General features: G+C 40.5%; 1 protein-coding gene across 2 annotated transcripts in view; it reads right to left on the bottom strand.

Moving 5' to 3' along the window:
• Nucleotides 1-2,619: 2,619 nt before the first annotated feature.
• The window catches only part of LOC140928825 (uncharacterized), a 21,991-nt gene continuing 10,382 nt past the window's right edge, over nucleotides 2,620-14,228 (bottom strand). For both annotated transcript variants that reach the window (XM_073378610.1, XM_073378611.1), the window contains 10 exons: nucleotides 13,508-13,619; nucleotides 12,807-13,032; nucleotides 11,422-11,513; nucleotides 10,155-10,317; nucleotides 9,365-9,402; nucleotides 9,101-9,159; nucleotides 8,217-8,268; nucleotides 6,951-6,998; nucleotides 4,351-4,437; nucleotides 2,620-2,854 (listed from right to left, as the gene is read on the bottom strand). In XM_073378610.1, coding sequence (XP_073234711.1) covers nucleotides 2,738-2,854; nucleotides 4,351-4,437; nucleotides 6,951-6,998; nucleotides 8,217-8,268; nucleotides 9,101-9,159; nucleotides 9,365-9,402; nucleotides 10,155-10,317; nucleotides 11,422-11,513; nucleotides 12,807-13,032; nucleotides 13,508-13,619 — 994 coding nt within the window. In that variant the 3' untranslated portion in view covers nucleotides 2,620-2,737. The remainder of the gene's footprint in view (nucleotides 2,855-4,350; nucleotides 4,438-6,950; nucleotides 6,999-8,216; nucleotides 8,269-9,100; nucleotides 9,160-9,364; nucleotides 9,403-10,154; nucleotides 10,318-11,421; nucleotides 11,514-12,806; nucleotides 13,033-13,507; nucleotides 13,620-14,228) is intronic.

The raw sequence follows: 14,228 nt of genomic DNA, 5'->3' as shown, positions 1-14,228 counted from the left end.
TATCATTGAGAAGATTGGAAGGAGTAGAAAAAGGAGCCTGTAATAGGTTCCCGCCCTTGAAGTACCGGTAGGCCTTAGGCGAAAGAAGGAGAGGCTGCCAGATCTCATTGTTCAATTGAGAAAATCCGTACATTGGCAAATGGAGCCTCTGATAAGTCCTCTAATAGCTTAATACCTGCTAGTCAGTTGTAAGTCTTGTTAGACTGCAGAACAGTCGGTTTTTTCTCAAAATCAGTGAAGAAATCGGTAAAGCTTGGCGTAAGAGTCTTATGCGGCGGGCGTGTGAGGCGAGAGTCTTTCCGTAGCCTCGCTCTCTGTTTTCAGCCTCATACTTGAATACTTGAATACTGTTTTGCGGTTTGAAGTCTTGTAAGCGACAAATCTATTCTGGCATTTTCATTTAAATGCATCCTTAGAAACTCTTAGAGGTAAATAACCCCGTTGCCCAATATACGACTTTTTCGGTACTTCAAGCTTTTTAGCGGAGCGCGCGCAGCGGAGCCCCATTGGTAAGAAAATGTGGTAATCTACCGTCCGTTTCCCGAGAAAATTTGGTAATCACGTGACCGTAGGCCCGACCGTCCGTACCACAGGCATACCAATGTAAAATAACTCAATTAACAGGTATGGCAACCCAAAAGGTATAGCAACATTTTGTACCGGCGGTGACAAAATGAGAAATGCTAGCGGCCACCAATGTAAGGAGAAAATGAGCGACAGTAAAAAAAAAGTGAACGACAACACGTACGACATTTCCTCCATAAAAACGTTTCGGGAAGTTTCACATTGTAACCTTGCAAACCAACGGCAAAGAAATGTTCAAAAAAAGTGTGCTGTACGTGCAAAGGTTATTTTTTGCTAATTAGACCTATTGCTGTTTTTCACCGTTCTCCGGCGTTGCCTTCTTCGCTTAGTATTACACGATTTTGTATTTTGTTTGAACAAACTATAAATATTATCAAGAGCTTCGCTTTTAGCCCTGGCTAAATCTATATATTAAACTAAGTACAGGGACTGGGCAACGCAAGTCCAGGAATGTAAAAATGCACTCTTACGAACTAACCCTCCATTGTAAAAATGCACTCTTACGAAATAACCCTCCATTGTTAGCCCCTGTTAGGGGGGTCTGTACACAGGCTATCCATTGTGAGCGCAATAAGTGCGTGTAACACCCCTGGAATGGCTATCACTGCTTAGTCAAGCTTTGCAAAGAGAAAAGCTGAAAGGCAAACATGTTTCAAAATTTATTTATTACCTTACATCTTTTTTTGCATTTAAAATACAATTAAAATTCCGTCATTTCTTCCCCTTGAGACCAAAATTAAAGAAACACACTATTTCAACAGCTTGTCATGTGAATAACTATTTTCAAAAGACACTTGACTGCGAGCAGTTTTGAGTCACAGAAAAAAGAGATTTTTCCAATAATTTGGATCATTTTACTTTTTGCTCGCTGCACGCGGCTTTGAGGAAATAAGGACGACCGCATGCGGTGTTAAAAAACTGAAGTCTCAAAAGTTTTGAGTAAAGATAGCAGGCTGTATTTGAACATTTTTTGAATAACCAGAAATCGTACACGCATATGTTTTTCCCACAAAATCGATTTCAAAAGCATATATATAAATAAATTGTACATGTTGTGGTTCAATTTTATCCTTGTTTTAATGCATATTTTCTTTCGCTTTGGGTGTGGTACTCTATGAGAATGAATTTGAAACAAATAGAAATAAAATTTAAACCAAACCCAAAATTAAACCACAATATACACCCTCACAACTCTTACACTTTGACACGCACGATTGTCGTTCCCAGAGCCCCTTGGCTTCGCCTACCGCGAGAACAAATTTAGACCAAAACAACCAAAGGGGTATGGGGACGAGAATGGACCGCCGACGCGGAAGGTGCTTCTGTTTAATCCCCCCACGCATGCCTTTTTTAGGTGAGCGATTCCCTAAAGACGCCAGCGTGTTCCACGCCAAATGTTAAGAGCGTTAACAAACGGATCACATTTGTTTGAACGATACCCAGGGGCGGATCTAGGGGGAGGGTAGAGGGGGTGCGCACCCCCCCCCCCCTGAGATGACCTGCGGTTTTCTAATACAACTGGTATTCTGCAAAAAAAAAAACTATGTGGTTTATTGGTGTTGAAGTAGAGCAAGAGACGAGTGCACCCCATTCTAAAAAAAATCCTTGATCCGCCCCTGATACCCATGACAAAGATAATACATTCCGTGACTTCTGTGCTAAGAATACGGACACCTTTCTACTAAGAAATCTATACACAAGTGTTTAGTCTCAAGGGCTTCCTTAGGCTTGTAATTTATCGTTGATACATAGGGTTTTCATGTTGTAAACTAGTTGTTTGTAAACTAGTTATTTGTTTCCCAAAACGTTATTTCATGATTTAAGGTAGAGCTACACCCTCTACACACCTCTCACTATTAATGATAGTCTCTATAAGCTGCACCTCACTGTTATTAGGGTCAAGGGCATTGTTTGGGTCCTTATCTGTCTTGCCTGCGTAGCCGGCAGTTTTGCTGGAGAGGGGCAACGGAGGAGCAGTGTAGCCGCGAGGACGATGAGGGGTGCTCGCAGCTCCGCCGCTTTTGCTTATTTTCCCCCACTTGCGCGCTCGCCAAACATAACCCCCAGCTACGAAGGCTATCATCTGTATTCCAAGTGTCCCCATTATCGGCACACCTTGCACCTTTCTGGATGATTATTTGTTACCCTCTAGCTAATCTGGACCATTATTGCTAACTACTTCGACATATGACGCTGGGAAGGCTCCCTCCACTGAACCCGTTTGGCCGACGATCCAACCATTGCCTTCATTTCTGACCTGAACGATGATCTGAAACAGCAAAAAGCAACAAAATTGTGTCAAAATAATAAACAATTATTGGATGAGGTTTTTGTGATATCCGGAATAATTAAGGTCGAGGTAAGTGTTATCAGCCGAAGCCGAAGGCTGAGGCTGATAATACTAACCGAGACCTTGATTATTCCGGATCATGGCATTCTACTGAAGTATGAAGGTCAACGGCTACATTGCTCTTGGAAATCATGCATTGCGCGCGCAACCCACAGATTATTCACTGATCTGTAGGTACAGATTAGTGAATAATCTGTAGGTTGCGCTGTTTCCCAGAGTTGACTGTAGGTTTTTAGCCAATGAGAAGACAGATGGTGACTACAATAATAATAATAATAATAATAATAATAATAATAATAATAATAATGCGCTTGGTACAGTGAAGAAGGGTATGGTAGAAAACATCAAGAAAGTATCAGAGAGAGCTACTATGACAGAGATTCAAAAGATCTGCATGCTGGGATCTGCACGAATCCTTAGAAAGGTGCTCAGTGTATGAACAGAATGATTAACTTGAGTGACTGTCGCTCTAGGTGCATGGTTTGCGCCCGGCTGATGCACAAAAAGAACACCAGCAAAGACTGTGATAATAGAGACGACAATAATAATAATAATAATAATAATAATAATAATAATAATAATAATAATAATAATAATAATAATAATAATAATAATAATAAATCTGTTTTCTCGGGGCTTGAATTAAAGAAGCTTCATTTTGGTATTACTTTTTGCGGTCCACAAATCGCACCCCAGTTCCCGCGGAATTGTGTGAAAGGCGGTCTTTTTCGGGGATATATAAAATATCAGCAAGTCCACAGCAGCAAACCAATGAGTGGTGTCGGATATATATTTTTTGTTTTATTATTTTGTGTACTTCATCATCGCCTTGCCGTACGGATAAGTTTGCCGTTTCATATTTTTCTTTTTCGGGGAAGATGTGTTCCCAAAAATTTCGGACATGTGTGCCCCGCCTTGGGTCTTAAATCTTGGTTATTTAGGGATGACACAAACGAAAGTCGATACCCTATTTAAGGCCCAGACCTGAAAAATGACACCCAGTTCAAGAGAAAAACAAAAACTAAGACTTTAATGGAACACATAAACCTTCCGATTGCCTAAAAAAACCATGTGATATCTCATACCAATGTATTTGTGTCTCGACCGTCTATAATTAATACATTCAAGAAAATTGCATACAATGACGTTTTCTATGAAATGGTTGATTCTTTCGTGCTTGATATGTGCTCTAAACCTATATTTTGCTCAAAAATTGCTCAGAAAAGCAAAACTTGTTCTTGGTTGCTAGAACCGCAAAAAGTTTCTCAAAACGCCAAATGTTTCTAAAAAGTTGCCGAGCACAGTCAGGACAGGCCTACTTGTTTAAGCTGCACACGAGAACGTATGTGAGCGGGTACATCAATACTATTACTTGCCGGTTTAACTGGAAACTATTGCAAAAAGAAAGTACTGACCTGGTTAGCTTGAATCGTAAGTTCATCTCCTTCTTGCCCTGCGAAATCGAACAGACACCGAAGAATGACATCGTCTGCTGAGATGACCTGAAAGAAAGGGCGTGAAGAGGATGAACAATAATGACATTAAATTCCAGATTCTACGACAATAGAAGATCACAAGAACACAACTCAGGCAAAAATGAACTGGAGATTTTTTTCCGAGAGCTCAGGAGACCACGTGATGTTGAGTAGCCAGAAAAAAACAGCCGACATTTCGCGAGGCCACCACTGGTTTCCCCTTTCGAGCACCAAAAACGCAGGTTTTCGAAAAGGGCCTTCAGAGTGGAGATTGTTGAAAACGCCAGCTTCTCTTTTACGAATGGACGGACGAAAACAGATGCTTTCGATCATACAGCGTATGGAATGCTACAACCAGTTGCAAAAGTACCTGAGACACTGTACCGTATTTTGGCATAAATGGCCTGCCCATGATTTTGTGCTTGTGATCCCCCCTCCACCCCTTATCAAAGTTGCTAGCAATACAAGACCATACTCAAAACTTGGAGGAACAACTTTGAATTGGAGGGAGGAGGGAGGTCAGTTTTATATTTTACAGACCTGTGACCAGGAGCGATTTGAAGCAAGAAAGGTCGTTTTCCCGTGGGAGTGTCTCATCATTTTTGTAACTGGTTGTCTGAGTCCTTCATACCCCTATAGCCGTGGTGCACGATTATTAAACAGGGTAAAACGTGGTGCACTCTTAGCACCTAAGGAGGTGGTTATAAAAAACAGTATTTCATTTTTGTCGGTTTGCCTGTTTAAAAATAGCGAGACAAAAACGGCAGTTGTTGGCCCTTTTTTTATGTGGTAATATGCAAGAAATTGGGCTTTTAAAGGAAGCACGTGGCAAAAGATGCCACACCTTCTTAAGTAAGCTGCAACGAAAGGGGTTTTTGGTCCTAAAACGCTACAGAGATGCGAAAAATAATATATTTTCTACGAACTCGGTTAAAAGATGTTTATTTATGGAAGGAAAGTGACGTAAGATGCCCCGCTAGATCAAGGAGATAGCTTTTTGTTGTTGTTTCCGATAAGTACCTGGACGTGGTTCCTCTTTTATCGCCTGCCATTTACAGGAAAGAAAAGTTACGCTAAAAAGCAGCTGTTGGCGACTTTACTTTACTTAACACAAGTTTGGATTTGTGTTTACTCTTTGGTCGTCTTACAACTTTGTTTCGATTTTGAAGCCCGAGTGTGGCTATAGGCATCAGATAATGAAAATTCACGCGCGTATTTCAGTAACATAGTCGCGAGAGCTCGCATATAACGTGGCTTTGTAGTTCTGTACTTGGTAAGGAAATTTATTTCTTTGCAAAAAGGAAGACACTATCCCCAAGAAAAGCAATTTTCCAGCACAGCAATGTCAGGAATGTACGTGCTTCAACGGTCTACACGGTCTACACGGTCTACCATCATATGAGAGAAATATAATAATATATTCTATTTCTTAGTGTTGCAGAATGGTAGACCGTGGATGATGGTAGACCGTCAGAAAATAGAAATTAAGATAGCACACAACTTTTTCTGCTCTCTAGCTCTAACGGACTTTAATAACCATCTTGTTTTCACCGCAGCAGATGAAAAAAACTGAACGGTCTTACTTTAACAGCGATGTTGAAAAATAAGTCACGCGGTTTACCGATTACATAACGCCATTGCATATCAAATGTCATTGCGTTACAGATACAGGGGTGAAAATGAAGGTTTGGCAGCTTTATTCGCAACTATAGTATCTCTAAATACCAAGAAAAGGAAAATTATGCTGATATTATGCATTCGCGCTTCTCAGAGTTTAATTACAACGCCGAAACTTTAAGCTATGTCACGGTAGATAATGGCGCATGCGTTACAACAAAACTGAGGCAAAATTTACAAGACACTATATTCTTAAGCGCGTGTTTAGGCAGTTTGCTATCAATGACAATGATGTATAGGCTGGGAAAAGCAACACAAAGTGTCATTCTATTTATTTATGTCACTATAGTCTTCGTTTTGGGAATTTAAGACGTGGAAATCGCTTGTTGAAGTAAACCTTAAATGAGACAACCAGTTGCAAAAGTACCTGAAACACTGTACCGTATTTTGGCATAAATGGCCTGCCCATGATTTTGTGCTTGTGATCCCCCCTCCACCCCTTATCAAAGTTGCTAGCAATACAAGACCATACTCAAAACTTGGAGGAACAACTTTGAATTGGAGGGAGGAGGGAGGTCAGTTTTATATTTTACAGACCTGTGACCAGGAGCGATTTGAAGCAAGAAAGGTCGTTTTCCCGTGGGAGTGTCTCATCATTTTTGTAACTGGTTGTAGCGTATTTCCATCGTTCTAGCGTTTTTGTATGGACGGGCGAAAACGATTCAAATACGCTACGTGTGGACGCTTATTTTTCTAAAAAAGGAGAAAACGTTTTTAAATTGTCCATTTTTTAAAAAAATCCGAATAGGCGTGGACGAGGCCTTAGTTGGAGATTCCGTCCAATGACCAACCGTTACTTGCAGCTCTGTATAGATAAGTCAGTATTATTTTTTTTGTAAGTACTTTAGCTATTGACGTAATACCTGTACATATGAAGCTGGAAAGAATCCCGTCTTTCCTTTACTGCTGCCCTATAAAAATAAGAAAAAGCAGACAATTTTGGTTTTAAATTCAAAAGTGTTAATAATAGCTGCTTCGCCCTTTTCGATTAGTTAACCTCTACTAACAAACCACAAGCGAAAGAACGGGACTAGAAGGCTGACAGCCACTAATGCGGACCATTTGCTGTTAATTTCCGGTCTTTCCAAGTAATTTCGTCGAGAGAAATTCCCCCGGGGGGGGGGAAGGGTACTCCCTTATATATGGTTTTTGCGCCGTTTTGGTTTGAAAACGGGCATAGACTTTGCCTATTTTGGTCTGAATTCGCGTATGGTTTTCGAGGGAATTCGAGAGTGCATGGACGTATTTGTCGTTTCAATTAAAAAATGAATAAGAAAGAAAGAATAATATGCGAATTCGAAATGGATTTTAAGAAACCTTTCTGTTGGCGTTCTAAGAAATGATAACATAATTTCTGCCTACGCCAGGCCTGAAAACGGGCATAGATTTTAGAGCCCAGGTCTACGGGTGGAGAAAATGACACTGATCCCAACCTAACCTTGGTCAGTGGATAGTAGTTTATTTTCAGTAAACTTTTCGGACCCAAAATTGTATATGGTACAACCTGCTTGTGACGAGTCACACGTCAGAAGAACAGGTCACTGTTCTATCGATAAATAACTACGCAAAACAGTTTTACGTTTAGACCTAAAGGCTGGTTTTCACTAGCGACAGAGTCGGAGTCCGCGTCGTAATCGGAGTAGTAAGAGCGCTTATGACCTAGTGAAAATCAAAAATCGGAGTCGTAAGCGGAGTCATAAGCGCGACGGAATCGGAGTCGGAAGAATCGGACCGAAACCATTTCCGCTTACGGCCCCGTCGCTTACGTTCCCCTTGTGATCTAGTGAAAACCACATTGTCGGAGTTGGAAACGGAAGCGGAAGGATAAACCAATCACAATGCACGTTCCCATGATTTGTGATTGGTTTAGTTCCTCTGCTTCTGCTTGCGACTCCGAGGACCCAGTTTTCACTTGATCGCAAACGATGGAGTCGTAAGCGGTATCAGAACGCTGTTTTCACCAGTTCGTAAAGTTCTGCGCTTCTGATACCGACTCCAACGCTGTCGCTAGTGAAAACCAGCCTTAAACCACTACTTTATCTTGGTGTTGATCATGTCCCAGAGAATTCAACAACAACAATGTCTACAATTTTTTTAACTCGATTGATAGCCAAAAAAAGAATGCATACCTCCCACCAGTGTTCATCAGCACTATTGATAACTTTTACTTTTTCGCCAGCACTAAAGAGGAAAAATAAAGCTTTCATTTAACACCGGTCAATGTATACAGCCCTATGCTTTCTATGTGCTATAAATGCCAATAGACCTCTTCGCTTGTGTCTTTGTTTTCCCAATTCAGACCACGTGATGTTCCAAGGGACCCCTGAGCCCTGACCCCTGGAGCAAAGGAGGACATGAGAGGAATTGGCATGGTCATTTTTCGAGGTCATCTCAGAGCGCGACAAAACTGCTGTTCGATAGCCCGGGGCCGGCTGGACATTTGCCAAGAATCCGACCGAGAAATAGTAATGTCAGATAAAGGGGAACCGGTAGGCTCTGCATCTCCACAGTGAAAATATACCCGTCTGCAGGACAAAAGCAGGAACGTCTTCCTCGGTTATTTCAAGACCGTGAGGTCACCCATCAGGCGCCCGTTGCCGCAAAGTCCCGGTAATTACCGGACCCGGAAGCTGTTTTGTTTGCACTGCCGCCCTAACAACAGAGATTAACCCAGCGGCTATTAAAAGTACATGAAACTTCTTTGAATTTTAATCACAGACGTACCAAAAATTTGAAGAAGACTGGACAACACTTAAGTATCTTAATTACGTGCCACCCAGTGTCAAATCGAAGGTGCATGTATGGAAATACTCTCAGGTACTGTGTTGATAAACCCTTCAAATAGAGAGTCAATTATACAAGTCCACTTCGAACAGCATCTTGTACATTAGAGCAACGGGCCAGAATTGATGAATTTGATTGGCTCTCCTCTCAAAGGTATGTTGGATCACTGTCCGGGCCGTTTGGCTCTTTAAAATTGAAAGACAAACCATCAAATACAAACTTTGCTTACCATAGTTTAAGATCTCCGTCATTTTCTCCACCAAAATCATAAAGAGCAACACAGTAATTCTAAAGGAAAAAAAAATAACATCTACTTGCTTATTGGTTTCAAATCAAAGAGAAATCAAAAGAACACATTCGTTTACAAAAAGAACGAGTAGGAACTGTTCTTAGCTGACCTCGACATTTCAACCGATAAAGTTGAGGACATTTGTGGGATTGGAAGCTTACATGATTCACTACCCGTTTCGAGCCTCACAAGCAATGAACTTACATTTGCTGTAGAAGAAACCATGATGGACTCCGCTGTATCTAAAGACACACACAAAAAAAGTTAGAAACTTTTTGAAAGAACACATGACAGACCTTAATAGTTTACAAGAACGCAACAAATGAAATTTCGTGGAAAAACATTTCGGCTCAGCTTAATGTCGAGCTTTGAACACTCAGTCCCAGTAAGCTACATAGCAAAAGAATAAAAAGCAGTTTCCCATAGTCCTGCTAAGCGTTTTGTTATACCTCCCAACACAAAACCAAAAATAATAAGCATAAAACATTTTTTGCTTAGTGCGACTGGCACATAGATTTCCAGCGGTTTCAAGGTACACGACCTGATCACGTGTGAGTTATTTTTTCGGCTGTATGGGTTATGAAACACATAATACCTAATCGTCTAATCAGAAAACGGGCTTGAGTTAACAAGTGCGCATAATTTACTAAAAGAAAAAACACACATTTCCTTTAGAACAGCACATGACCCACGCTAAAGAGGTCTAATGAGTGTCCAAAGTAGCCGAGTTACTGGTAACTTTGGTTTTACATTCTTCAGCTTTCCGATTGGCTAAAAAATCTCGCGACACTTTCTTAACCAATCAGAATTACAACCACAACGAATCTCGATTTGTTCACTTGCGTTTCCAGTGCTTGGCGTCAGCCGAGTCCTGATTGGTTCATGTGAACCTCGACGCGTATCGTGATTGGTCAAAGTAATTACTCTGAATTCTGTTACACGCCAATCCACTCCCTCGATGAAGATCAGGCAAGTAATATTTTTTCGCTCTCACCATAAAAATCATTGGTCCTGAAAGTAGGTAATGACGCTGTTGGACCCAAAGCTCTCCTGTGAGGGGGTGGGGTTGGAACATCTTCAACATCACTATAAGCGTGTTCGTCGGAGTCGTCCTCGTCCGTGCGTTGTATTCTGAGTGACTGGCCCTTTCCAACTGGCTAAGGGAAAACACATTTAATGGCTTATTATTTAACTGTGATTGGCTGAATAGGCCCTTGCGAAAAATACCATAATATTATCAAAATTGTAGTTTGGGTAATGCGTCATGTAAACCTTACCTTTACATTACCTTTTGTGCCTGATTGGCACTTGCAATGCGGGTCAGTTGACCAAAAACTTGCATACTGAAGCGTATTTGCGCGCAAACGTTCAACGTTGGCCAAAGAATACTTTACTACTTTTGTGTTTTTATACGTTCAGGAGTTCAGCAACGAGAGAAGTGAGTTAGAAGATCTCTTTAATCAGAGATAACGCTACAGGTTCTAGTGCAAGCCTCCTATACGTACTCTGAATTTTGGGTTTTTAAAACCGGCTATTGCACGTGCAGTTCGTGCAAAGAACACGAGATAATGTGAACGTCAGGTTTACAAGAGGCTCTATCCAAGCGTCAATTTGAGAATATTATGGTATTTAATCAGGACTCCCTTAGGCGATTCTTCCCAATATTGCTTTTTTATTCCTCTCTCCCCTTTTAAAAGCCTAAAGCGGAGGCTGTTAGCTGAAAAAAAACTTCAAGCAATTGAGACCTGCCCTCACATGTTTACCCTTGCTTGACGCAAGTCACGTGTACTTAACGTTCCTTTGAATTCTGATTGGCTGTAACCGCTCTGATTAGCTGACTGTGGATTTGGTTTTAATACGGCATAGAAGTCCATCACAAAAATATTGAATTTGTGAAGTCATGGGATTGACACAGATATTTAGAAAGAACAAGAAGAAAACTGTCCATTTACCAAAATTCTGCTGGCGGTGAGATATAAGCAAAGTTTTGCTCTGATGACTCCATATAAATTCTTCTAAAATTCACATGGATCGTAAAGGGTAGGATCCACGCCAGTTTTCGAAGGATTCGTTCGAAGTCGTTCGCGTTGGTGATATCTCAGCGCTGATTCACTCTAATCAGCTGAATTTTGGCAAATATTAAAGCAGTTTTCATCATGTTCTTTCCGATTACTCCACCCAAATCCAATAACTTCTTAAATTTCGGTTTTAAGACGTCATCGCTTCTATACTTTATTTATGACATTACAAGGAATGCTTACTATTTCGCCGCGGCAGTAGGGTACATTATCCCGACACTTATGATGTACACTCATTTTACAGGCTTTGCACCGAACACCTTGCCGTCTTAACCCTATTAGTGAGACAAAAACATGGTGCCGGGTTCAGAACCACTACATATCAAGATAGGTTCCATGCTTTCTTGCCGACTGAATTTTCTCTTCATAATACCTGCCACATCAGCCCAGTAATCTGCAAAATTTAGCGGGTGTGTAGAAATAACAAATTTATTATTTGTTAACTAATTCTTTGTTCTGAGCCTTAGTTTTAAAGACATAAGATTGTCATTAGGGTTGGAGTGTCCGTTGGAGTGGAGAAACCTGGTTGCAATTTCCTACCCAGATCTTTTGTTGACGAAACTGATATCTCCATACAAGATTAGCCTGGGTGGACTGTGAAGAATAATAGAGTGATTTTACTTGAACCGTGAATACCACGCACTATTATGCACTAATTCTATTGTCTTCTTTTGTTTACCTATCACTATTTCGCACTATTTGTTAGTATCTGTTTCACGGTTTAAGTAAAATCACTCTAAAGTATGTTAGGGACTTTGATGCTAAAACCATTTATGTACCTGGGATCAATTAATAAAACAAGAGAAAAAAATGAGAGAAACGCCCAGTCTAGCCTTTGGGATACGTGAATTTCACCAAAGTTACTTGTAGACCGATTAAACGCTTGAATTAATCGGAAGTTGGTTTCCGAAGAGGTACGCAAACTTTTTTTCAGTGTTGTCAAGAAAGAATTCAACAGTCGCCATTACAATATTATTCATTTTTTGCTTTGAGGCTGCCGCGCTTGGACTTGATGACGTTTCTCAGCCATTAAAGTTTGCGAACGTCTATGGTCAGGATTAGATCCCATCGGCCATAGCCCCTTTCTCCCGTTATGAAATTTACACAAGGTAGAACTGTTTTCTGCTTATGTATCACACTTAGATGATATTTCAAGCTGGAAATGTTCATGTAAATGGAAGTCCCTTCAATTTAAAAAAAATATATTGATACCTCACTAACCCTAACCCTAACCCTAACCCTGATCAACCCCAACCCCCAAAAAAGAACTAACCAGTTTCGAAACAGTGCTTAACCCTATTCAGTAAAAGGCAGTGCTTAGCCCTGATGGGGAAAACTACGCTGAGTAAATAAGACGAGGTGTCCGAAGGGGCTAGGGTCGATGGGATCTAATGATAACCGTCCCAGGAAGTACCCTTCCGTTAAATTAGTTCTTTTATTCTCTCTTGAATAAAACTTTTACAAGTGCAATTTACAAGTGTAGCTGTCGTTTTCAGACTCTAAAACAATGACTGACTTGTAAACTATACTTGTTAAAGTTTTATTAAATTGACCGCTGATTTACTTACCTTTTATAAGACCTTTGCAGTAGAAGCAGAATTTCGGTTTCTTAAAAGTGTGGTCCTCGAACTCATGCTGACCAGCTTTCCTTATTTTCTTTCCCTTGACATGAACGCTCTGTCTTTTGTCAACTGTGCCTGTTACAGAACTCTCGTCATCGCTGATCGTTTCATCTTGAAGATCATCCTCTGTGACGTTCAGTCTGTTAAGCACATCTCCAGTAAACAATTTAGTCTACAACAAACATAAAAGTGTCATAACGAAAGCAATATTTCCGAAAAATCTTAAGATAGCTGATAACATCCAAGTTTTGTTTCCAAAAAAACAACAAGTTAGTAAGTACTATACTTCATGCAGTATATACTGGTTCAGAGAACAGAGTTGTAGTTTTTCACGTTTGTCGTTTGTAATCCAGGTTTATCTCCACCATCCTAAACTTTTCTTCATACCGGCTGTATAGTTCACTACATTTCAAGTTTGCCAACATCGTAAATTCACAGTTTATATACCGCTTCTTTAGCTTTTCGTTTGAAGATGATAAAAAAAACCTTTCAAGAAGCCCTCGAAAATAGGGCAAAAATTCGCGAGACTGTAAATTTACTTATTTCACTCCTAAAAAATATCAAAATCAACGCAAAACTTTGCTAAAGTAGGAACAAAACAAATGAGTTTGAGCCCTGAAAACAAGAAGAGCTTCTTTCCTGCCTACCTGATCTTTAGCGACACAGCAAAACCATTCTTTCACTCTAAGATCGTTTCTTTGCCTCAATAAATCTTGTTCAACTTCTCCAGCATTTCCATAGGACGGGTTTTGTAAGTAACTAAAAAAAGTGAAGCAACCGGTAAGACCCCAATATGAAGTATTTAGTTTCTGATCATTTCCTTAACAGATCTCTTCAACAAAATAACTACTATTCACTGTCTACCGCAACGCGTTGGTGGAGTTTCGAGGAAGAACTCCATGGTACATGTTTCCTGAGCAAAACGTTTTGTGTTAGGCATCAAAACCAACTAGTTTTTGCTCCCTGCTGGTACTACAGCTGGCAAATTAGCTTTGGAAGAAAAATTGTTAAGCTTGAAAATTGTGTTCGGTTTCGATGCTGCTTTCTTTGGGTTTTTGGGACAAGTATCTGGAACCAATGACAGAGGCCAAGTCAAAAGACAGTGCGCATTTGCCTTATAAACAACATTGCCCTTTTGGATCATAATAAAAAACACATTTCAGAGATTATTTTGACGCACAGTACATCGATGAAAAAGGAAACTGGGCATTAAGCTCAATAAAACCGAAAATAGGTGCAAGTCAACGATCTGCAGCGTTCAAACACGTTATGGGCAAAAGTCACTATTACATAATTGTCCACGAACACCGCCTCCAGTAACGCAAGATCCGCGAGGATGAGGAAGTACGATTATGGGGGCTACCCGCC

Source organism: Porites lutea, chromosome 2 (genome assembly GCF_958299795.1).
Source record: "Porites lutea chromosome 2, jaPorLute2.1, whole genome shotgun sequence".
NCBI lineage: Eukaryota > Metazoa > Cnidaria > Anthozoa > Scleractinia > Poritidae > Porites > Porites lutea.
Note: the sequence above shows the minus strand (reverse complement) of the source record. Positions and strands in the feature narration are given on the sequence as shown.